The following is a 24,448-nucleotide window of genomic DNA, read 5'->3' as shown; positions in this document are numbered from 1 at the left end:
AATCCAGATATGTGAGTCCTCCAGTATTGCTCTTCTTTTTCAAGATTGTTTCGGTGGCATCCCTTGAATTTCCATATGAATTTTAGAATCAGCTTGTCAATTTCTACAAACAAGTCAGTTGGGGCTTTAATAGGGAATATGTTGACTCAGCAGATCAGTTTGGAGAGTATTGCTATTTTAACAATATCCAGTTTTGCTGACCTGCGAACATTGAATACATTTCATTTATTTAGATCTTTAGTTTTTTTACAGCGATATTTTGTAGTTTTCAGAATATAAGGTTTGTATTACTTTTATTAAATTTATTTCAAATAATTTTATTTTTTGAATCTATTAGATATAGAATTGTTCAATTTATTTTCTTTTCAGATTTTTCATTGCTGGTGTATAGAAATACATTTGAGTTTGTTTGTTCATCTTGTATCTTATAACCTTATTGGACTTATTACTTCTAATAGTTTTTAGTGGATCCTTTAGGAATTTCTGCATACAAGATAATGTCATTCTTGAATAGAGATAGTTCTAGTTTTTGCTTTCCAATAGGGATGCCTTTTATTTCATTTTTTTGCCTAACATTCCTGGATGACACCTCCATAACAATGTTGAATAGAAGTGGCAAGAGTGGACATCCTTGTTTTGTTCCTAATCTTAGCAGAGGGAGAACATCTAGTCTTTCACTTTTATTTTTATTATTTTTATTTTTTTGTTGAGATAAGGTCTCACTCTGTTGCCCAGGCTGGGGTGCAATGATAGCTTACTGCAGCCTTGATCTCCCAGGTTCAAGTGATCCTCCTGCCTCAGCCTCTTGAGTAGCTGGGTCTACCGGTGCACACCACTACACCCAGCTATTACTGTATTGGGACCTATCTCTCTTGTTAGCTCTAATAATGTTTGCTTTATATATCTGGGTGCTCTGGTGCTGGGTGCATATATATTTAAAATTGTTATACCCTCTTGCTGAATTGACTCCTTTGTCATTATATAGTGACCTTCTTTGTCTCTTCTTATAGTTTTTGTCTTGAAGTCCTATTTTGTCTGATATAAGTGTATCTATTCCTGCTTTTCTTAGGTTTCCATTGGCATGGAATATCTTTTTTCATTTTATTTTCAGTCTATGTGTGTTTTTACAGGTGAAGTGTGTTTCTCGTAGGCAAGAGATCATTGGGTCTTGTTTTTTCATCCATTCAGCCACTCTGTCTTTTGATCGGAGAGGTTAGTCCGTTTACATTCAGTGTTATTATTGGTAAGTCCTTGTTGTTTTTGCTAAGTAAGGACTTATTTCTGCTATTTTGTTTTTTGCTTTCTTGTTTTTGTTCTTTATTTCCTTCAGGTCTTCCTTTTCAGTGATGGTGATTTACTCTGGTGATACGATTTATTTTCTTGCTTTTTATTTTTTGTGTATCCATTGTATGTTTTTTGATTTGAGATTACCATGAGGCTTGCAGATACTATCTTATAACCCATTATTTTAAGCTGATAATAACACTATTTGCATAAACACAAACAAACAAGGACAACTAATAAAGACTCTACACCTTAACTTCCTCCCCTTGCTTTTTAACTTTTTTTTTTTTTGGGGGGGAGACAGGGTCCCACTCTCACCCAAGCTGGAGTGTAGTGGCATGACCTTGGCTCACTGCAACCTTGTCTTCCTGGGCTCAAGCAGTCCTGCCACCTCAGCCTCCCGAGTATCTGGGACTACAGGTCCATATCACTATGTCCCGCTAAGTGCTGGAATTACAGGCATGAGCCAGGGGCCTGGCAGCTTTTTAACTTTTTATTGTTACTACTTATATCTTATTGTATTGTCTTGTGTCTTGAAACATTGTGGTTATTTTTTATTGTTTCATTTACTCTTTCTACTTAAGAGTAGTTTACACAACATAGTTACAGTGTTGCAATATTCTGTGTTTTTTCTGTGTACTTACTATTACTGGTGAGTTTGTATCTTCAGATGCCCACTGACATCCTTTTTTTTCTGACTGAAGTACTCCCTTTAGCATTTCTTGTAGGATAGGTCTAGGATTGATGAAATCCCTCAGCTTTTGTTTGTCTAGAAAGTCTTTATTTCTCTTTCATGCTTGAGGGATGTTTTTGCTGGATTTACTATTCTTTCCTTTGGTACTTTAAATATGTCATGCCACTCTCCCCTGGCCTGTAACATTTCCACTGAAAAGTCTGGTTCCAGACGTGTTGGAGCTCCATTGTTTGTTTGTTTTAAGACAGAGTCTTTCTCTGTTGCCCAGGCTGAAGTGCAGTGGTGTGATCTCAACTTACTGCAACCTCTGCCTCCTGGGTTCCAGCAATTCCTGTGCCTCAACCTCCCAAGTAGCTGGCACTACAGATATGTGCCACCACACCTGGCTAATTTTTGTATTTTTAGTAGAGATGGGGTTTTGCCATTTTGCCCAGGCTGGTCTCAAACTCCTGGCCTCAAGTGATTCATCTACCTTGGGCCTCGCAGGGTGCTGGGATTTTAGGCATGAGCCACTGTGCCTGGCCCAGTGTATGTTGTGTTTCTTCTCTTGTTGCTTTAAGGATTCTTTCTTTATCCTTGACCTCTGGGAGTTTGATTATTAAATACCGTGAAGTAGTCATCTTTGGGTTAAATTTGCTTGGTGTTCTATAAGTACTTGGATATTTATATCTTTCTCTAGATTTGGGAATTTCTCTAGATTTGGGAATTTGGGAATTCTTTGTTTTTATTCCTTTGTGTAAACTTTCTACCCCTATCTCCTTCTCTTCCTCCCCTTTATGACCAGTAACTCATAGATTTGCCCTTTTAAAGCTATTTTTCTAGATCCTGTAGGCATGCTTCATTCCTTTTTAGTCTTTTTTCTTTTGTTTCCTTTGTGTGTTTTCAAATAGGTCATCTTCAAGCTCACTATTTCTTTTCTCTGCTTGATCAATTCTGCTATTAGAAGACTCTGATATGGCTGGGCGTAGTGGCTCACTCCCATAATTCCAGCACTTTGGGAGGCCGAGACAGGTGGATCACAAGGTCAGGAGATTGAGACCATCCTGGCTAACATGGTGAAACCCCGTCTCTACTAAAAATACAAATGGCATGGCAGCGTGCGCCTGTAGTCCCAGCTACTTGGGAGGCTGAGGCAGGAGAATAGCGTGAACCCAGGAGGCGGAGCTTGCAGTGAGCCGAGATAGCACCACCGCACTCCAGCCTGGGTGACAGAGCGAGACTCCGTCTCAAAAAAAAAGACTCTGATATATTCTTCAGTATGCCAATTGCATTTTCAACTTCAGAATTTCTGCCAGATTCTTTTTTGTTATTTCAATCGCTTTCTTAAATTTATCTGATAGAACTCTGAATTCTTTCTCTATGTTATCTTGAATTTCTTTTGAGTTTTCTCAAAACAGAATTCAAACCCTATTTTGAATTATCTGTCTGAATGGTCACATATTTGTTTCTCTAGGATTGGTCCCTGTCACCTTATTTCATTCATTTGGTGAAGTCATGTTTTCCTGGATTGTCTTAATATTTGTTGATGTTTGTCTTGTCTGGCCATGGAAGAATTAAGTATTTATTGTATTCTTCACTGTCTGGACTTGTTTGTACCTGTCCTTCTTGGGAATGCTTTCCAGATATTCGAAAGGACTTGGGTGTTGTGTTCTAAGCTGTATCTGCTTTCAGGGAGCCCCAAGCCCAGTAACACTTGGTTTTTTTTTTTTTTTTTTTTTTTTTTTTTTTTTTTTTTCTGAGATGGAGTCTCACTCTGTTGCCCAGGCTGGAGTGCAGTGGAGCGATGTTGGCTCACTGCAACCTCTGCCTCCCGGGTTCAAGTGATCCTTCTGCCTCAGCCTTCTGAGTAGCTGGGAATACAGGTGTCCACCACCATGCCTGGCTAATTTTTGTATTTTTGGTAGAGATGAGGTTTCACCATGTTGGTCACGCTGGTCTTGAACTCCTGACCTCATGATCTGCCCACCTCAGCCTCCTAAAGTGCTGGGATCACAGACGTGAGCCACTGCGCCCGGCAGCACTGTGGTTCTTGCAGACTCGTACAGATACCGCCTTGATGGTCTTGGACAAGATTCGGGACAATTTTCTGGCTTACCAGGCAGAGGCTGTTCTCTTTTCATCCTTTCCCCCAAACAAATGGAGTATCTCTCTCTGTTTTGAACCACTTGGACCAGGGGGTGGAATGACACAAGCAACCCTGTGGCCACCTTCACTAGTACTGTGCTGGGTCAGCCCTGAAGCCAGCATAGCACTAGGTTTTGCTTAAGGCCTGTTGTAACCACTTCCGACTACTGCCTTTATTTGTTTAAGGCCCTGGGTCTCTACAGTCAGCCAGTAGCGAAGCCAGCCAGGCCTGTGTCCTTCCTTTCAGGGCTAGAAGTTCTCGCAGGTAGCTCCAGCAGTGCTGTGCAAGAGCCAGGGGCTAGAATAAAAAACCTTAGCAGTCTACCTATTCTTCTATTGCACTGTGGCTAAGCTGGCACTCAAATAAAAGATTAATTTTTAAGTTCGGTACTTAAACTAGCATATTTTTGCATTTCTAGATTAATCCTCGAGCACTTTTGTTTGGTCATACAGCGTCAATCACTTGTTTGTCGAAAGCTTGTGCTTCCAGTGACAAACAGTATATTGTGAGTGCATCTGAAAGTGGGTAAGTATTTTCTCATTTGCCTGGTTTTCTCGTGAGTCTTTATAACTAGCGCTATAATAACTAATTATAAAAAAAAACTAGTATTTTTTTTTTCTTTTAGAATATCTCCTAAATAAATGCTTTTTATTGTCTAAAGGTAGATATTGAAAATCTGATTTTAGGGATGTAAATTTTACCTGTGTTAATGATTTTATAATATTTGATGGTAATTTATGATTATGTCCTTCGGTTTGCTTTTGAGGAACTCAGAATACTATAAAAGTTAAAGCGCGATCATTCATCTCCATGTTGTTTTTACTGAGTTGCCAGACAACTTTGAGATTTCCTTTTAAAAACCTAAATGATGCTAGACTAGCATAAATTTTGAAGATGATGCCATGAAAAAGTTCATGAAATTATATGGATATGTATTAATACACTAACATAACTATTTGTGTTCCGAAGTCTCAGAATGCAGCTCGCCTTAGAGAGGCAGGTTATTGCACAGTAATTGTAGGGCCCAATGTTATTAAATGTTTAAAAAGATTTTTAAAAAGTTTTAAAAACATTTTTTGGTGCTTATAAAATTATATATATTTACACAATATGCTATTGAAGAAAGTTGGGGAACTTGAAGAGAATTATATAAGAAATTGGTGCTATGTGTGGTGGCTCACTCCTGTAATCCTAACCCTTTGGGAGGCTGAGATGGGCGGATCACTTGAGCACAGAAGTTTGAGACCAGCCTGAGCAACATGTCAAAACCCTGTCTCTACAAGAAATACAAGAGCTATCTGGGCACGATGGTGTGCACCTGTAGTCTGAGCTACTCAGGAGGCTGAGGTGATAGATCACCTGAACCCAGGAGATTGAGGCTATAGTGAGCTGTGATTGTGCCACTGCACTCCAGCCTGGGTGACACAGTGAGACCCTGTCTCAAAAAAGCAAAACAAAACAGAAGTTGTTCTCCCCACTGAAGAGAACCTTGTATAATTCATTGGAACAAAAAGAAGCAGCATAAGCTAAAAATATAATAGCTGTTGGTGAATTAAAGGATAATTCCCATTAGAATGTATATTCTAAATTGAATGTTCTTTGAAAAATTGTCTTCTATAATACCATGTGAGATATAGAAAGTGGTATCTTAAAGAAAACCCTAATAATATCAGGATCATTGCATTTTATTAGTTTTTTTCTGTTAAATGTATTTCTTCAATGGACAAGGCATGTTGACATTTCTTATTTTCAATGTGATATCTGTCAATCTTATATCTAGTTTTTTTTGTATGCATTCAGTAAAATTACAATAAATACAGCATGAAAACTGGAAGCTTGTATTTTATTTGTAAAAGTTTGGAATTCACTTGACTTTAACTTTTGTTTTTTGCAGTTTGAAATTCTCTAGCTACCTGGATGACAAATATAAAATCTCAGTAGTTTAAATTAGAATTTTATTTCTTGTTTTTGTCACTTGTCCCTCATGTGTCACTTGAGGCCTCTACTCTGCTTCACTGTTATCCTTACTTTGAGGTTCAGAGTGAGGGAGCAACCTCTGTGTGAAGCAGCCAGTCTCTGGAACAGAGCTCTGGAAAGCCTTGCATTGGTTCTGGCCAGAACTACTTAACAAGACTTCACTAACCACAGGGGAACCAGGAAATGCAGTCTTATTATGGGCCTAGAAAGGATGTGGAATGTGGTGGGGGGTGGGCAGTTTGGAAGGGGTGTTAGGAGGGTGGGAGGGAGGACTGGCAATTTTGATGAACAACAGTAGTGACTGTATGCTACTTTTTCTGATATATATTAGTTTTAATGGAAGATTAATTTTAAATCACTGTGACAAAGTTGAATGGTGCTTTAAAAAGTCACATTCAAAGCTGACCATTATTTTGTGTTATAGAGAGATGTGCCTCTGGGATGTAAGTGATGGCAGATGTATTGAATTTACAAAATTAGCTTGCACACATACTGGCATACAGGTTAGTATCTATTTCTGTGACTCTAAGCACAAACTATTATAAGTGTATAATTTAAAATATTTTTAAAACATTGAGCCTATATTTTTAGATGAAAAATGGTGGGTAGTAGTAATAGGACGAGTAAACTAGAATTGAAGTGGTAAAAGTATTCCTCATAGGATGGTACCGTTGGGAAGGGTAAGAAAGGAGAGGAGACTAATGGGGAAAGATAAAGGGCAAGCAAATTGCTGCTGTTTCTGCTGTTCTGGGCTACCTTGGTTACCCAAGTGAGAGCCCCTTCACTAATTGGGAAAATGCTCTTGGTCTTAAATAATGGAATTCTTCCTGGCAAAAGCCTTTGTGATTCCACTTGTGATTGACACAAATTGACCTACTTTTTGGACCGTATCTTTTTTATTGCGCATGCAGTTGGTCCTTGAACATGTATTTTGAAAACTTTCCAACTCTTCAGAAGACATGACCGTTTCATACGCCTGTCTTAATATGTATGGTGTTACACAGGAATTTGTAGTTTCTGATTTACATTCCTGGTATTTGTTTTTACTTTTTCATAGCTGTCTAATTCTCTGTACTTCAGTTTACTAATTGTTTACTGTGTTGAGTGTTGGGAAAATTATGAATTATATTAAAAATATGATCAATTATGGTTTCAATGGGAAAGGAAGAGAAGGTAACTCACATTTATTGAGCAGATATGGTGTAGGCATTTCTTGTATTGTGTTTGATTTAGTCCTCCTGACACACTTACATATTAAATAGGAGTATGTCATTTTACATATAAGGAAGCTGAGGCCCTGATTATGTTTGAACATCAATCATGCTTCTAAATTGTATTTGCATAACTAGTAATTATAAGCCTATATGTCCCTATTTCTACTAATTTAAAATTCATGTTATTTTTGTGACCCACCTGAGTTTCCCTTTTGATGTGATTTGTAAAGCTGATTTTATTCAGGTGTTTTATTAATTTATTCAACAGTTCTGTTTTAGATGCTAGAGGGGGATAAAAACAATTATCATGAATTCTGTTTCAAAATAGTTCAAAAGGGAGGATAAGATGTTAGGAAAATAATTTTTGTTAGCTATTTAAAAATATTAGTATAACTTAATATATATGTGTGCACATACACCCATATAATATATACCATTTGGTAAATATCTAAAATTCTTACTGAAGAAGTTGAGCTTTAGGAGAATATTGTAGTAACCTTGATGAATGCATATTAATCAAGTATATAAATTAAAGGAGAACACTCAGAAATCTTTTTCCTTTTGGCATGAATGTAGTTCTACCAGTTCTCTGTTGGGAATCAGCGAGAAGGAAGGCTTTTATGCCACGGACATTACCCTGAAATCCTTGTTGTGGATGCTACCAGCCTTGAAGTATTATACTCCTTAGTATCAAAGATATCACCAGACTGGATTAGCTCCATGAGTATTATTCGATCCCACCGAACACAAGGTCAGTGTATTATGCCTCTTAGGAGCTTTAGCACCATGACTTAATGTTTAGTTTGCTATAACATTCTACAATTTATTGTAAATTAATACTTTGAGATATATTCTTCTATTTAATAAATAACTACACCAATAATTTATGGTTTGTTTCCTCCTTCATAAAGAAATCTTTGAATGAAGGCTTAATTGTTGGCTTATCTCCATTCCATGATGTATAGATCACCAGCTTTTGCGTGATTATCTGAAGTGGAGGAAGAATATCTTAACCTTTGGGGGTATAGTTTTACCTTTGAGAGGAACTGTAGTTTTACCTGTATATTTCTGGAGTCTGGTTCTGTCACTTGCTTACGAGGCATAGGAGATGTTTCCATTTCAAATGGAGATAGTGAAAAAGGAGAGATTATACACAGTTAAATTTAATGAAAGTCCCTGGAAGGGGCTGATATGTACTTGATGCTCAATAAATATTGCTATCTTTTCTTCATTTTTGTTGAAACCTCTCAATAACAACCATGAAAGCAAAAGTAAAGTTGTCAGGAAAAGAGCAGTAGTTAATGCAGAACATTGAATGTCTACTTTTGTAAGCCTTTTAAGGAGCATTCTTTTACTTTCAAATGGCTTCAATAGTTATGTGCTTCCTGTAGAGGCTGGTCAATAACCACCACTACTACCACCAGTATCACCAGCACCATCACCATGAGGACTTTTATTTACTGTATGTTTACAGTACCAAGCAGAATGCTAAGCATTTACATATGATCAATTCTCACAATAGTGGGATAGGTACTGTTAATATTCATCGTATAGATGGGGAGAATGATGAGGGTTAGGGTGATGTCGTCTTTGCTAAAGGACCCTGGAGTAGTTACTTTAACCACTGTGTTACACTGTGTCCCGTTAGTGAATTGCCTTCAACTTTATAGGAGCTTTCCATTTGTAACCTCTTAGGGTTGGAAAATCAGCACATAGCTTTTTATTCAGTAGTCATTCAGCAAATATTTATTGAATGCCTATGATCTTCCAGGTGCAAGGGATTGAAATATTAATACTTATGGGAGTCAAATTCTAGTAAAGGACAATGATATATAAACAAATAACAGTTTAGAGTGCAAAGTGTACGAGATGGAAAAATAGTATGGAGAGGATGGCTGATTGTGAGGCTGACTGAGGGCAGTAGACGGCTGTCCAGATCAGATGAAGTCTGATCTAGGATTTGGAAGATGAGGAAGAGTTTAGCAGACATACGATCAGGATGTTTCTGGCAGAGGAGATAGTCTGTAGGTACAAAAGCATTAAAATTATGATAGGTGTATGTGTGAAACTATAGATTATCTTTTTCTGGGGCAAGAAGCATGAGGGAAGGAGTGGCAGGATATGAGGCTGGCAGAGGTAGCAGGAGACAGGTCTTGAAATCCCTGTGTGTCAGCCAGGGAATTCACCTTGTGGATCATGGGTTGGCAAACTTGTACTATAAAGGGCCAGATATGAAATATTTTAGGCTCTGCAGGCCGTATGGTCCGTGTTTCAACGACTCAACTCTGCTAGTGTAGCACAAAAGCAGCCACAGACAATACATTAGTGAATGAACCTGGCTGTGTTCCGATAAAATTTTATTTACCAAAACAGCCAGTGGGCTGGAGTTGACTCATGAGCTGTAGCTTTCAGGCTCTCACTGTAGGTGATAGGCAGTCTCTGAAGGGACTTATGCTTTAAACTTCAAAGATGGGAGCAAATTAGGAGATTAGTAGCCCAGCTGAGAGTGGCGCAGGCCTGCACTGAGGCGGACTGTGGGAAGAGTGGATGCACTGGCTTCATTTCCTGCTGCTGCTCTTCAGAGTGTTGGTTCTGAAGTTTGTTAATAGGTATTAGTCGAAAAGATGGGATCTCTGGTCAAATATATTTGGGAGATGTTTGGTAAAATAGAATTGGGCAGGCTTCTTTAATGTGAACCTTCTCAGAGAGGTTTTTTATGCATATTAGATAATTACTGCTTTATTCCTAAGCATAACAGTGAGAATGAGATTCACGTTAATTTTCCAGGCAAAAGGGAACTAATCATTCCTATATTTGTCTCTAATATTAGTTACAATGAATCCTTTATTTAAAAAAGATCTATGTTTGTGACCAAGCAGTTTGCATATTTAAAATTTTTATACTCCTTCTGGATATGTATACACTGTAGTCTGAACAGAATAGAATGTAACTTCAATGAATTCATTCCAGTGCCTTACAGTGCCTAGAGAACTATGTGATATTGATACGGTTTTTAGTTAAAGATAACAATTTTTTAAATAACAGTAACAACTCAACTTTATTGAGAATTTAGTATGTGCTGAATGTTTTCCCTTGGCGTGTCCTAATTTTTATAACAACCCATTAGAATAGGTACTGTTGTTATTCACTTATATTTGATTCCAGATAAGAAAATTGAATTTAAGATAGTTTGTTATCTAAAGTTCACTGGTTAATTAGTGAAGAAAAATGTGATTTTGCTTTTAACATTCCTCTCCCTCACTCTGGAGCCCACATTGACTGCTTTCCAATGCTCATCCTCTCAAAATTCCTGTACGTGACCCTGGTGCTGTCACTGGTCCCTTACTCGAAGCTTAGGAACTTAGATTTTTATCATATTTTTCTCTGGATCACACTCTGTGGAGGATGTAATGTGCAATGAAATATCTGGAAGGTGGCAAGGGATGTGGAAAAGGGGGAGAAATTAGTGCCTTGAAGAAATAAAGTGCCTGAGCTCATCCGTGATAAAGCATTAAAAGTTGTGAATTTCAAAGTGTAAAAGTTCATTGTTAATATAGTGATGAAGAACATTTGAAATTATTAAAAACTTCTTGATTAGAAATAAAAAATTCAATTAGCTAGAAATAATTTCCTTGAATTTTAAGTTGTTGGCCATCTTTATTAACTGGTGTTTCAAAACCTGGTTTCTGTTTCATGAAATAGAGAATTGTGTTTTTCTGCTAATTGTAAAACATGCTATTGTTTAATTTCATTCAAGCAAAACATCTTAATATGTAGAAAGAAAGCGTGTTATGTTCGTAACCTGGGCTGCCTTTTTGTCCCTTCTCATCTTAGAGGACACGGTGGTAGCACTCTCAGTGACTGGCATCCTGAAGGTCTGGATCGTTACCTCGGAAATAAGTGACATGCAGGTGAGAAAAAGGAAACTGGGGTGATTTCTCTGTTTTTATTCTCTGTAGTTCAAAATTTTAGTAATGATATGCTCCTTCCATTTTTTTTAAGGGGGAAGGAAAAAGCTATTATTTTTTGATAATTTTCTTATAGGCAGAGTATGAAAGATTCCCTAGTATGCCATGGGAGTGAATTTTTTATTCACTTTTAATGGTAACATCTGCTCTATCATGGATATAAGATAGAGAAACATATTGCACAGGGTAAGATGAGGTGAAACATAAAAGAGGTGGGCTTCTCCTCAACTGCTTCTATTTAAATTGGCTCAAAGGGAAAAAAAAATAAAGCAAATCACCACAAGAAATATACAAAGCCATTTTTATCATCTATTTCAGTTCTTTGGGCTTGAATTCGTTGTTCCTTTTTTATCAATGAGAAAGATCAAGTCTGACAATTTTGATGCTACTCTCTTCAGCTAGGGAATTTTTAGGCATGGAATTCAGGAGAAGATAGAGGAATTGATTAGATTTTTTTAAAAGCACATATAGCTGCAAAAATTAGGATTAAGGAAGACTTTATCATCTGTCATTACTAGAGCGATGATACTCTGAGTCTCATCAGAATTGAAATCTCAGGGGATTTTGTAGCAACAGTATTTGTGCCTAGCTCCTTTTAAGGTGGATCTTTGCTGCTTTTTACTGCCTTGGCGCTTACTTGAGGGGCCAAAATGATGAACATATGAAGCGATGCCTTTATTTCATTTTGTTGCCTTTATCGTTGAGTGATAATTTTAATTGACAATCAAGCTATTCCTAAAGTTTTACAAATCTTTCTCTTTTCAGGATACTGAGCCAATATTTGAGGAGGAATCCAAACCAATTTATTGTCAGAATTGCCAAAGCATCTCTTTTTGTGCATTTACACAAAGGTCACTTTTGGTTGTGTGTTCCAAATATTGGAGGGTAAGATAATTATATAAATAAGAAGCTGTATTTTTATCCTTCAAGATATTGGTTTATCAGATTTCCAAGATTTCCAAAGAACCCTAAAGAAGTACTTGGTGCAAGCTTATTTTAGCCATTTTAGAATTCATGTCTGCTTTTGATATCACATTTTGAGAAGTTGGGACTTGGCTATATATAGTTGTCTTTTTTTGTTTGTGTTTATGGAATGATTCAGTTAGAGACTATATTTCATTGGTCTTTATTTCTCCTTTTTGCTACTGTTTTAGTCACTATCTTATCAGTACAGCATAAGCAGTGGTAGGGAGTTTTCTACAGGTTGGACGTTTCTTTGTATGGTGTTATTAAAGCTAATAGTCAATATTTTCCCTGGCTTCTTGTAGTTGGAAAGTCTTCTCATATCACTTCAGAGCTAATGATGGAAGAGGTATATTACTTCCACATTGCCAGACTTTAATATTTCCATAATAGAAAAATAGCATGTTTTGGACACTTGCTCTGTGACTAGCACTTTTTTCAAAGCTTGCCATGTATTATTTCTTTTAGTCCTTACAACTCTCTGAGCTTAGGTGGATTAGCTATTTAATTCTGAATAACAAATCATTCCAAAAGTTATTAGTTTAAAACAACAAACATGTTTTATCACCCAGGTTCTTGTTTTTGTTTTTTGTTTTTTTAAAGAGATGCGGTCTCATTCTGTAGCCCAGTCTGGAATGCAATGGCACAATCATAGCTCGTTACAGCCTTGAACTCCTGGCCTCAAAGGATCCTCCCACGTCAGCCTCCTGAGTAGCTAGGACTAAAGGCACACATTACCAAGCCTGGCTAATTTTAGAATTTATTTGTAGAGATGGGCTCTCACCCTATTGTCCAGGCTGGTCTTGAACTCCTGGGCTCAGGCAATCCTCCTGCCTGAGCTCCACAAACTGCTGGGATTATAGGCATGAGCCACCATGCCTGGCTACATTTTGTTCTTTAAAAACAGTCACAAAATGCAGCCTACACTCAGGGAAGAGGATTACCCATGGGTGTGAATACCAGGGTTTGGGATCACTGGGGCTCTGTTAGAGGCTGCTTACCACAGGAGGACTTGTTACTTTCCCCATTTTGCAGATGAGGCAACTGAGACAGTGAGGGGACGAATAACTTGACAAAGATTATATAAACGGTAGCGGAGTTGCTGAGTTATAATCAGATATCTGACTGCAGCAGCCGCTCTCATTACTACTATGCTATACTGTCTCACAATTCGAACCTGGAATGGGCTGGTTTCCTGAGCTTTGAACACAAGGGGATGGGCCATATAGTGAAAGGAATGACTAGGGAAGCAGCATCTTAACCTTATCGTTGTCACTTACTATATTAGAATAAAATTAGGAAAAGCTAGCCGCTGCTTGCTTAGAGTAGGTTTTACGGGTTTCTTCCTTTGTCTTAAAATTTAAAACACATGCAAATAGTAATAAAAAAAACAGGCTGGGCATGGTGGCTCACGCCTGTAATCCCAGCACTTCGGGAGGCCTGAGGCAGGCAGATCACGAGGTCAGGAGTTTGAGACCAGCCTGGCCAACATGGTGAAACCCTATCTCTACTAAAAATACAAAAAACAATTAACAATGCATGGTGACGCGCACCTGTAATCTCAGCTACTCGGGAGGCTGAGGCAGGAGAATTGCTTGAGCCTGGGAGGCGGAGGTTGCAGTGAGCCGGGATTGTGGCACTGCACTCCGGCCTAGGTGACAGAGCAAGACTCTGTCTTGGGGGGAGAAAAAAAGGGAAGAGGACATAGTGAAAAATGTGTCTCTTCCCCCGCTGGAACTTCCCTTTCCCTTCCAGATAGAGTATCTGGTACCAGTTTCATTTGTGTCCATTATAAACATTTTATAATTACGTGAGAACAGCTTTTTCTTTCTTAAAATGCATACATAAGAGTAAAAAGACAACTCACGTCGTCAGAGAAGATAATTGCAATATACATAAATGATGAAGAATTGTCTAGTATTTATAAAAAAGCAACTCCTGCAGATTGAGAAGAAAACTACAGAAAACTCAGCAGGAAATTGTACAAAAATATTTTACAAAAGATGAAAGCCAGATGGCCAGTAAATGTATGGAAAGTTGCTTAACTTCACTAATCATTATAGTAAGACAATACTGAGATAGTACTACAACCCACCAAAATGGCTTTTTAAGATACTTATTATCATGAAGAAGTTTACAATTGGGCTTACCATAAGCTGAGATTAAAAGAAAATCTTTCATTTTCCCCTAATTTTTATATGGTTTAATTTTTAATTTTTTTTTTTTTGTCTGTTTGTTTTGAGAGGTCTTGCTACTGCCCAGGCTGGAGTGTAATGGTGCAATCTCAGCTCACTGTAACCTCTGCCTCCCAGGTTCAAGGGATTCTCCTGCCTCAGCCTCCCAAATAGCTGGGATCACAGGCATGCGCCCCCACGCCTGACCAATTTTTGTATTTCTGGTAGAGAGGGGTTTCACCATGTTGGCCAGGCTGGTCTTGAACTCCTGGCATCAAGTGATCAGCTTGCCTTGGCCTCCCAAAGTGCTCGGATTATAGGCATGAGCCACCGCGCCAGCCCTATATGGTTTTGTCTTACATACTTTTGAATCTTTAATCTGGAATTTATTTTGTATAAATTGTGAGATGTAGATCCAGTTTTATTTTTATTCCAGATGGACTGCCCCCCAGTTCCTGATGCCATTTGTTGAATAATTCATTCGTCTGTTGTCCCTTGATAATGTACTATATTCCTACGTTATTGGAATCTGTTTTCAGTCTTCTGGATTTGTCTGCCCATTCATGAATTAATACTGTATTGTTTTAACTTTTATAGTTTTATGATTTGCTTTAACAGATAATAGGGCTGGAGGACTGGTTTCCCTTCATTATTCTTGGAGTTTTCTTGGCTATAATTGTGGTGCTATGTTACACGCTGATAAATATTGTAAGAAATCATGGTAAATGCAGCTAAGATGTGTTCTAACTTCAAGGCTCCACACAAGCAACTTCATTGTTTTCTTTAAAGAAAAGTAAAATAAAACCTCTGAGCTATTGAGGAATGAGGAATTACTCATTCCTTCTGAGAACATTTTCTAACAACATTTAATGTACTTTTTTTAAATATTGAAAGTGATAGAAAGAATAATTCTGCTAGAAATTGTAAGAGCAGAGCTTTTAGTTCCAATGCTATCACTTACTGGTCACATGACTTTGAGCAATTGATCAAATCCTTATTTGTGTCCATTTCTTATCTGTAAACTGGAATAGTAACACCTGCGATGATTCTCAGGGCATTTGAGATAATAATTGTAAAGGTACTTTGTAAACTTTGCAGTGAGTGCCTTGCAAATGTAAAGCCCTATAAGGTTAGAAACCTTTATTGCAGGTGAAATTATAGGGATTTGAATTTTATATGTGAAAATTATTACACAGTAAAATTGAGCCTGTTAACTATAGTATTTTAGAACGTTGATGAAATAATGTAAAACAAAGTAATTCCCTTATAATACTGAGTTATTCTCATGCCAGAGTTTATTGTTAGAAATGTTGTTACTGGGCCAGGCAAGGTGGCTCACGCCTATAATCCCAGCACTTTGGGAGGCCAAGGTGGGAAGATCACTTGAGCCCAGGAGTTTGAGACCAGCCTGGGCAACATGGTGAGACCCTGTCTCTACAAAAAATAAAAAATAAAAAAGTTAGCAAGGCATGGTGACATGCTCTTGTAGTTCCAGCTATTCGAGAGGCTGAGGTGGGAGAATCACTTGAACCCAGGAGTTTGAGGTTGCAGTGAGCTCTCATTGTGGCACTGCACTTCGGCCTGGGTGGCAGAGCAAGACCTTGTCTCAAAAAAAAAAAAAAAAAAAAAGAAAAAGAAAAAGAAAAAAAGAGAAATGCTGTTCCTAGACATAGAAATAAAATGGGACTCAAGCCTGCATGTTTGAGGTTGATTCCCTATTATTTGCAATTTTTTAATGGAATACTTTCTCTAGATAGAAAGTCTGAGGATAACTGTTCTTGTAGGGAGAGTGCCGTTGTTCCACTTGTCACAGTTTGTTCCCTGTCCACAGGGAGCTTACCCATAACTAGGGGCCTAGTTGTGTTTTCCCTATTGAAGGTGACCTTTCCCAGGGCTTAATGACAAACTGTCTTTATCTGATGCAGCAAACTGAGTTTTCTAAATGTATTTCCAGGCTTTTTTTTTTTTTTTTAAACTTGAAATGTCACTGGATCTTACTTATTATAGTATCATGGAGTAGATTGTAAATTTCTTTCTTCCTTGCAGGTGTTCGATGCTGGAGACTATTCCTTGTTGTGTTCAGGTCCTAGTGAAAATGGACAGACATGGACTGGAGGGGACTTTGTCTCAGCAGATAAAGTCATCATTTGGACAGAAAATGGGCAAAGTTATATTTACAAACTACCTGCCAGGTATGAGTAAGTAATAAATTAGGACTCATCAAAAGTAAAAGATTCAGAATTTAGGGTACAACCTGAACTTAAGAAAATGTAATAGTATAAATATTTAACTTTGATAAAACACTTCAGAACTTCTTAAGTTCTATTTTTAATTCCAATTTAACTTCTAAGCGCAAAAATTAGTTGGATTTTTATTTGAAGGACAATTTTTTTTTTTTTTTTTTGAGACAGAGTCTCTCTCTGTCGCCCAGGCTGGAGTGCAGTGGCCGGATCTCAGCTCACTGCAAGCTCCACCTCCTGGGTTTACGCCATTCTCCTGCCTCAGCCTCCCGAGTAGCTGGGACTACAGGTGCCCACCACCTCGCCTGGCTAGTTTTTTGTATTTTTTAGTAGAGAGGGGGTTTCACCGTGTTAGCCAGGATGGTCTCGATCTCCTGAGCTCGTGATCCACCTGTCTCGAAGGAAAATATTTTTATAACTTTAATTATTTAATTTAATGCCTGCACTAAATTAACTGTCATTTAAAAAGCCCCTTTTTGTCCCATACCAAAAAATCTTGTCATATGGAATTATAAAATATTTAATGTCAGTATTTTAATTGAAATACTGTCCTTTTGTCCATTTTGTCCATTTTCAGTTGCCTTCCAGCCAGTGATTCATTCCGCAGTGATGTGGGGAAAGCAGTTGAAAATTTGATTCCTCCTGTACAACATAGCCTCTTGGATCAAAAAGATAAAGAGGTAAAATTCTTGAGGTGTCATTTATAATTGAAAGTTACATTGAAAAACTTTTACAACTGTATTTATTGTTGTCTTTTGACAGGTTTAAAACATTTGATAGAATTCAAAGCACTGTGTTAGTTGTAAGACATTTTGAGATGATCAGTTATAAGGACATTTCAAAATCTGCTTATTTAAAAATACATACTATGCGTATGAAATAACGTTCGTTTTTCTAAGAGTACAAGTGATCTTATGCTAATTGCATATTGAAATTGACTTTTTGATGAAGTTCATATTGATGGTGTAAATTATTTTACACACTATCATGCAGTTATAAACATAGTGACAGATACAATTTTAGAAGAGCACACATAGTTATGTACTAATGCTGAGTAATAATAGTTCCTTAGTTGAACAAGGCATTGCAGTGCCTCCACCAAATCGTGTAGCAGTTTAGATCATTAAAAACGAGAAATGAAGAATAAAACATTTTTTCTCTATAAAAAGAAAAGTTTATTGTGATTTCTGAAAATGTGCTTAATATCCACTTAATGTTGAAGTAACAGCAGTTAGTACTGGGTTTTCAATTCTATATTGAGCAGTACGGAGGAAGCTTTGGCTTTGAAAGCAGAGGTTTTTTTTTTTTTTAATTGATGTTCTAGGTTTCCATGGCTTTATCATTCTGAACATTAGGTCTCACATTTGTATGACAGGATGGCTAGGGGAAGGGAATTGTTCTTTCCATGAATATTTTGAATATATAGAATTTATGCATCTATGTACAATTAAGATCATCTATAGCCTGTTCTTTACTCAAACTTCTACTTACTGCTCTTCAACCTAGATAGTCACTTCCAATTAACCTAAGGAATAATGACTTATATAAAAAATACATAAGCAAAATAAAACAAAAAAATACATATCATTTTCTTTAAATATCAACTCCCTAATACATTTTAAATTAAATACATATATTTTGTGGTGTGTTGAAATGTAGAATATCGGTTATTACAGCTGCTGTAGCAATTTTTCCTTTTTAAATATATAGTTTATCAATTAAAAATTTTAGTCAGGGCAACATAGTAAGACCCTATCTCTAAAAAAAAAAAAAAAGAAAGAAAAAAAGTAGCATGGTGTGGTGGTACACGCCTATAGTCCCAGCTACTTGGGAGGCTGAAGTGGGAGGATCCCTGGGCCTGGGAGGTGGAGGCTGCAGTGAGCTGTGATCATGCCACGGTACTCCAGCCTGAGAAACATGGCGAGACCCTGTCTCAAAAGCAAAAAAAAATTCAGTAAGTCAAACAATTGGTTATGCTTAATATGTATAGTTTCCATTGGCTAATGCTTTTAGCTGTTAATTACTGTATTTGATAACCAGTATTTGAATACAGTAATTAGACTGTTAACTATAATTGTCAAAACTGAAGTCAAATTTATTATTGATTTTCAGGCTAAGATTCTGTTCTTTAATTTTCCAGTATTTGTGAAGTAATCCTCTGAAGTTTAGTAGAAGTCCACCATGATATTTAGTATTTTCAGATAGTACTTCATTGAAGGCACAAAATCTTAAGCTGAAAATAAAAGTACACATAAGACCCTAATGAATGGTTTTTGTTCCTGGTAGTTGGTAGCTAACATAGAGTAGTTTCAAATTGATTATGAAAATCTGAGCAAGTAAAAAATGATACTCTGTTAGTTGAAAAATATACTAATTTTAACAATGGGGTCCTCTAATTGCGCAAGCTTGATAGTTCAGTTTTGTTAGTTTTTGTTCAGTTTTTTTTTTTTTTAGATGGAGTTGCCCTTTTTCTCTCAGGCTGGAGTGCAGTGATGCGATCTCGGCTCACTGCAACCTCCGCTTCCTGGGTTCAAGTGGTTCTCCTGCCTCAGCCTCCAGAGTAGCTGGGATTACAGGCTCACACCACCACTGCCAGCTAATTTTTGTATTTTTAATAGAGACAGGGTTTCACCATGTTGGCCAGGCTGGTCTTGAACTTTTGGCCTCAAGTGATCTGCCCGCCGCGGCCTCCCAAAGTGCTGGGAATACAGGTGTGAGCCACTGTGGCCAGCCTACATTTTGTGTTTTTGAGGCAAGGTCTTGCTCTGTCATCCGGGCTGGAGTGCAGTAGCGAAATGATAGTACACTGTAGCTTCAAACTCCTGGGCTCAAGTGATGCTCCCATCACAGCCTCCTGAATACCTGGAGCTATGAGCCTGTGCCACCACACTGGGCAATTTTTTTTTTTTTTTTTTTTTTTTTTCTGTAGAGACAGGATTTTGCTTTGTTGCCCGGAGCCGGTCTCTGACTCCTGGCCGCAAGGGATCTTCCCTCTCATTGTTGGGATTACAAGCATGAGCCACTGTGTCCTGATTTTGTTGCTATTCTTAATGATTAATCAGGAGTGGGCAAAAAAAGCTAGGATTAGTGAGTTCTCTCATCTTGACCTCTTAAGTGAAGACTTTTCTTTTTGGTAAAGAAAACATAGCTCTGTGTTAATTAATAATAGGCACTTAAATTGCATTATTGTGGCTAAACATGAGTTATTATAAAGTGGAGAAATGTAGCATAAATACTAATTTTAGACAAAGGCTGTAAATGCTGTTTTTGTTTCATTCAATGTGTATGTTATACTAGATTAGAATATTAGTTGACATGTATGTTAATGCTATAGAAATACTTTAAAATATTGTTGAATAATCATGCTATATACACTTTTTCAACTTGGCTACTGGGACAAATTACCTAACGCCTTTGTTTGAAAAGCATTAATGTGTGAAATATTTTGATTAAAAATACAGCTAAAGATATTCAAATACTTTTTTTGGCAGTTGCTAATTTGTCCTCCTGTTACTCGGTTCTTCTATGGATGCAGAGAATATTTCCATAAACTATTAATTCAGGGTGATTCTTCTGGAAGGTTGAATATTTGGAACATATCAGACACAGCTGATAAACAGGAAAGTGAAGAAGGTAATAGTAAATCCTGTATGACAATTTCTTAATTAATTTAATATGTTAAGTACTACTGAATAACACCTTCATAATGTGCATATATCATTTTCTTTGATTACTGGATCAATCAACATTATTTTAATGTTTTAAATTTTTTTAACATGCACAAATGTTTTTCTTTTATACAAAACCAAACCTCTACAGGGCTGGCAATGACAACTTCTGTTAGTTTGCAAGAGGCATTTGATAAACTGAATCCTTGTCCTGCTGGAATTATAGATCAGCTGAGTGTGATTCCCAATAGCAATGAACCTCTTAAAGTAACTGCAAGTGTGTACATACCAGCACACGGACGACTTGTCTGTGGCCGTGAAGATGGAAGCATAGTTATTGTACCTGCCACACAGACGGCCATAGTGCAGCTGTTGCAAGGGGAACACATGCTCAGAAGAGGTATACCAAAGCACTCTCTATGTCTAAAGTGTTTTGACAGCTCTTACCCTGATAGTGAAAATGTCTCTATTCTTTGTTTTTAAATAAATACAATGAATCAGTGTAGTTAGTTGCTGGGGTGCTATGTAGTTGGTACAGTTTAATGCATAGATACAATATTCATTGACTGTTATTGGAATTAATACTATGTAATGACTATAAATAAAGTATCCAATTTTATCTCTTTGATATATGTTAATAGTTTCATCTCTTAGTTATCTCTATGGATTACTAAATAATTACTATATTACCAGTAATTCTGAAAATCCTCCATAACAGTACCATCCAGTAGAACTCTTTTTTTTTTTTTTTTTCCAAGAAAGAGTCTCACTGTGTTGCCCAGACCAGAGTGCAGTGGCATGATCTCGGCTTACTGCAGCCTCCTAAGTTCAAGCAGTTCTCCTGCACAGCCTCCCAAGTAGCTGGGATTACAGGCATGTGCCGCCACACCCAGCTAATTTTTGTATTTTTTGTAGGGACAGAGTTTCACTATGTTGGCCAGGCTGGTCTCGAACTCCTGACCTCAAGTGATCTGCCTTTGCCTCCTAACAGCCAGTGGAAATCTAATGTCAACCATATATATAACCATACCTGTAATTTCCTAATACCTATGTTAAAAAATAAAATGAAACAGGTGAAATTGATTATATTTTATATAACCCAATGTAGTAAAAACTATTTTCATTTTAACTTCTAATCAATATGAAGGTTGTTGATGAAATATTTTACATTTTTTATATCAACACTTCAAAATCTCATGACTAGTTTAAATTCACAGCACATAGAAATCTGGATCACCCCAATTTCAAGTGCTCAGTAGTCTCACGTGGCTAGTGGATACCGAATTAGGGTTTTAGAAGATAAAATTGGAAGCCTTTGCTGTGATATAATGTATAGCTATTCTAAACATTCATGTTTACTTTTACTTACGGAAACTTGGTGGGCCTTTAATTTTCCCATTTTAAATCCAAACCCTCATTCACAGGTTGGCCACCTCACAGAACACTGCGTGGTCATCGGAACAAAGTCACATGTTTGCTGTATCCTCATCAGGTCTCAGCTCGGTATGATCAAAGATACCTGATATCTGGAGGTGTGGATTTTTCGGTCATAATTTGGGACATATTTTCTGGAGAAATGAAACACATCTTCTGTGTTCATGGTGGTGAGATTACTCAACTTCTAGTTCCACCTGAAAACTGTAGTGTAAGTTGATTTATATAAAAGAATATTTCACTATGGTAGAGCCAAGTTACATTACTATCAGGAGCGTAAATGGAATCTAGACTAACTTAAGGAAGTGTGACAAGAGAATTAAGAAAACTGTTTCAATTTTAAAACTCAAATAATAGTAACATTTAGGCGAAGTTACAGTCATTAACTATTGGGGCACATAGAAACATAAGATGGACATAGTGTTTTTTCCTGTTACTAGCTTCAAAATGGTCTGGCTTCTTTCTGAAACATAGCAGCAGTTGAGAAAATGTGTGTTAAATGAAGTTTCAATTTTATGTTTTAAAAGAATTTAAGTATGTCTGAAGACATTGTACAATCTCATTATTTTTGGGTCCATCTGAGCAAAGACAATGAATGTATATGTTGGTCAAAGCAAAATACTTATCAACAGAGTTTATTTAAATAACAAATTGTTGTAACAAGGGAGACAAAGCCTGACAGTTATTGATTATGATTTTGGAAAATTTCATCATAACTTTGTGGAACCAGATTGCTTTCTTAGTGATGCATTTTAAGTTAGGCTATGATGTCATATAAATAGAAATATGAGATTTTAGGAAGGCTTAGGACTGATAACCGTACTTCTTTTTACTGTTTATTAATCGTGGGACTTATTCATGTGATTAGTCATCTTTGTGTGTATCATCACTATCTCCCAACACTCACACATTTGTGTGCACATATAGACACATCGTCTTGTAGACGTGTCATGCTTATCATAATTCATTCACTGTCATCAGCTCTGCTATTACTGAAATTGAAAACAGTCTTAACTGGTGTGTCTGCTGCAGTATCTACAAGATGTCTCATTTCCAAACATACAAAATTTTTCTTGGCCTTTCTGCTTGCTTATTAATCTTCCTGATAATTTATTTTCTCAACCATGTTCTGCCAGTGCTAGATTTTGTTTGATTTGATATTGGTGGCTTTGTAAGAAATCCTAGTACCAATGTTTCTCATTATTTTTCCTGGCAGCTTTGCAAATTTACCTCCTTAATTGTTCTCTTCTTTTTTATTCCTTTCTTCCAATTAGGTTGTTAATTTCTTATTTACTGTGAAAAATTGCCATGTATTTATTTAACCAATTTTATGTCCTATTTTGGTGAAATAGATATTATTGTAATTACATTAATAAATTAAGGTATTGTTACAACCCCTCTCCTAAACTTCATTTTTCAGTTGTTATGTCCTATGGTGAAACATGACAGTTTTCTTCTCTGAATGTACATTTGGTGAAATATCTAATTTTTCAATGCAAAAATGGATTATTTAGATAATTCTATACCAGTTTAGAATAACCATTTCTGTTTTGATTGATTTTGTGTGTGTGTGAGAGAATAAAATATTTAAAATAATGGAATATTAGATAGAATAAGATATAGTTTTTCTTTAAATTACAAATGTGACTAAAAGTTTGGAATGGTTTACACAAGGTCATGTTCTCTGTTTGAATATGTTAATTATACATTTTTTAACTTATATATTCCCTTGTGTTTTTAAAACAAATTTCTTTTAAAAAATTTCAAGTGGATATTTAATATAATGAAATGCTTTTGACTATTAGTATTTAAAAATAAAATGTAGTAAATAAAATACTAATAGACATCTATGCAACTAAATGGAGACAGGGCTCCCTACTAGACTTGGGCAAGCCAAAAGCGGTAGTTGGCCTGGAGAATATGAGGAAAAGTGATCTGGACAGGGAAGTCTAGTACTTGAAAAATAATGTATTTGCAATTTGTAATGTAGTTATGACATGCTTAACAATAGAAATTTTCTTGGGCGGGAGGATGGAGAGGATTGGGAAAAATAACTAATGGGTACTGGGCTTAGTACTTGCGTGATGCAGTAATCTGTACAACAGACCCCCATGACACAAATTTACCTATGTAACAAACCTGTGCATGCACCCCTGGACTTAAAATGAAAGTTAAATTTTTAAAAATTGAAATTTTAAAAAGAAAAAAGAAATTTTAAAATTCTTATTCAAAAATACTGACAAAGATACTTGCTTTTAGCTATGTGGTAATTTAACAAATAAATAATGACTGGCTAGTTAATAACCTGTTCAGTTAGCTGGTTAGGTGGTTTTATGCACATCGGCAAGTATGTTTAAAGATCAAAGGACCTAACTGCTTAGTAAAAAGCAAAGAGTTTGATGTTTGCTAAATGTTTAGAAAATGTGTGGCTGAGATTAGAGTTTGCTACATCATATACTGATTCTAATGCTTGAATAGTCTCTCTCATAAATTGACCCAGTGTCCTGTTCTTTTTAGCAGAATGTATTTTTAATTTTGTTTAAAAGTTTTGATTGGGCAATAGTAGTTGAAATAGTTGATCAGCTATTTGTAGCTGAAAGATTATAAATATTTACCAAAAGTAATGATTAGAGATAAATGCTGAAAAGTTTGTCATCTGTTTTGTTTATTAGAATAGTTTTGGGTTTTATCTTAGGTAAATTCAGAT

The 24,448-nt window shown here is 36.6% G+C and overlaps 1 protein-coding gene across 6 annotated transcripts in view; it reads left to right on the top strand.

Moving 5' to 3' along the window:
* WDR7 (WD repeat domain 7) overlaps positions 1–24,448 on the top strand; it is a 389,629-nt gene that overhangs the window by 25,793 nt on the left and 339,388 nt on the right. For all 6 annotated transcript variants that reach the window (XM_005586607.5, XM_005586606.5, XM_065533758.2 and 3 more), the window contains 10 exons: positions 4,522–4,628; positions 6,505–6,583; positions 7,871–8,045; positions 11,129–11,205; positions 12,028–12,147; positions 16,446–16,591; positions 17,217–17,319; positions 20,131–20,272; positions 20,459–20,707; positions 21,732–21,952. In XM_005586607.5, coding sequence (XP_005586664.3) covers positions 4,522–4,628; positions 6,505–6,583; positions 7,871–8,045; positions 11,129–11,205; positions 12,028–12,147; positions 16,446–16,591; positions 17,217–17,319; positions 20,131–20,272; positions 20,459–20,707; positions 21,732–21,952 — 1,419 coding nt within the window. The remainder of the gene's footprint in view (positions 1–4,521; positions 4,629–6,504; positions 6,584–7,870; positions 8,046–11,128; positions 11,206–12,027; positions 12,148–16,445; positions 16,592–17,216; positions 17,320–20,130; positions 20,273–20,458; positions 20,708–21,731; positions 21,953–24,448) is intronic.

The sequence above is a fragment of the Macaca fascicularis genome, chromosome 18 (assembly GCF_037993035.2).
Source record: "Macaca fascicularis isolate 582-1 chromosome 18, T2T-MFA8v1.1".
Taxonomy (NCBI): Eukaryota; Metazoa; Chordata; class Mammalia; order Primates; family Cercopithecidae; genus Macaca; species Macaca fascicularis.
This window is presented reverse-complemented; position numbering and strand designations above follow the sequence as displayed.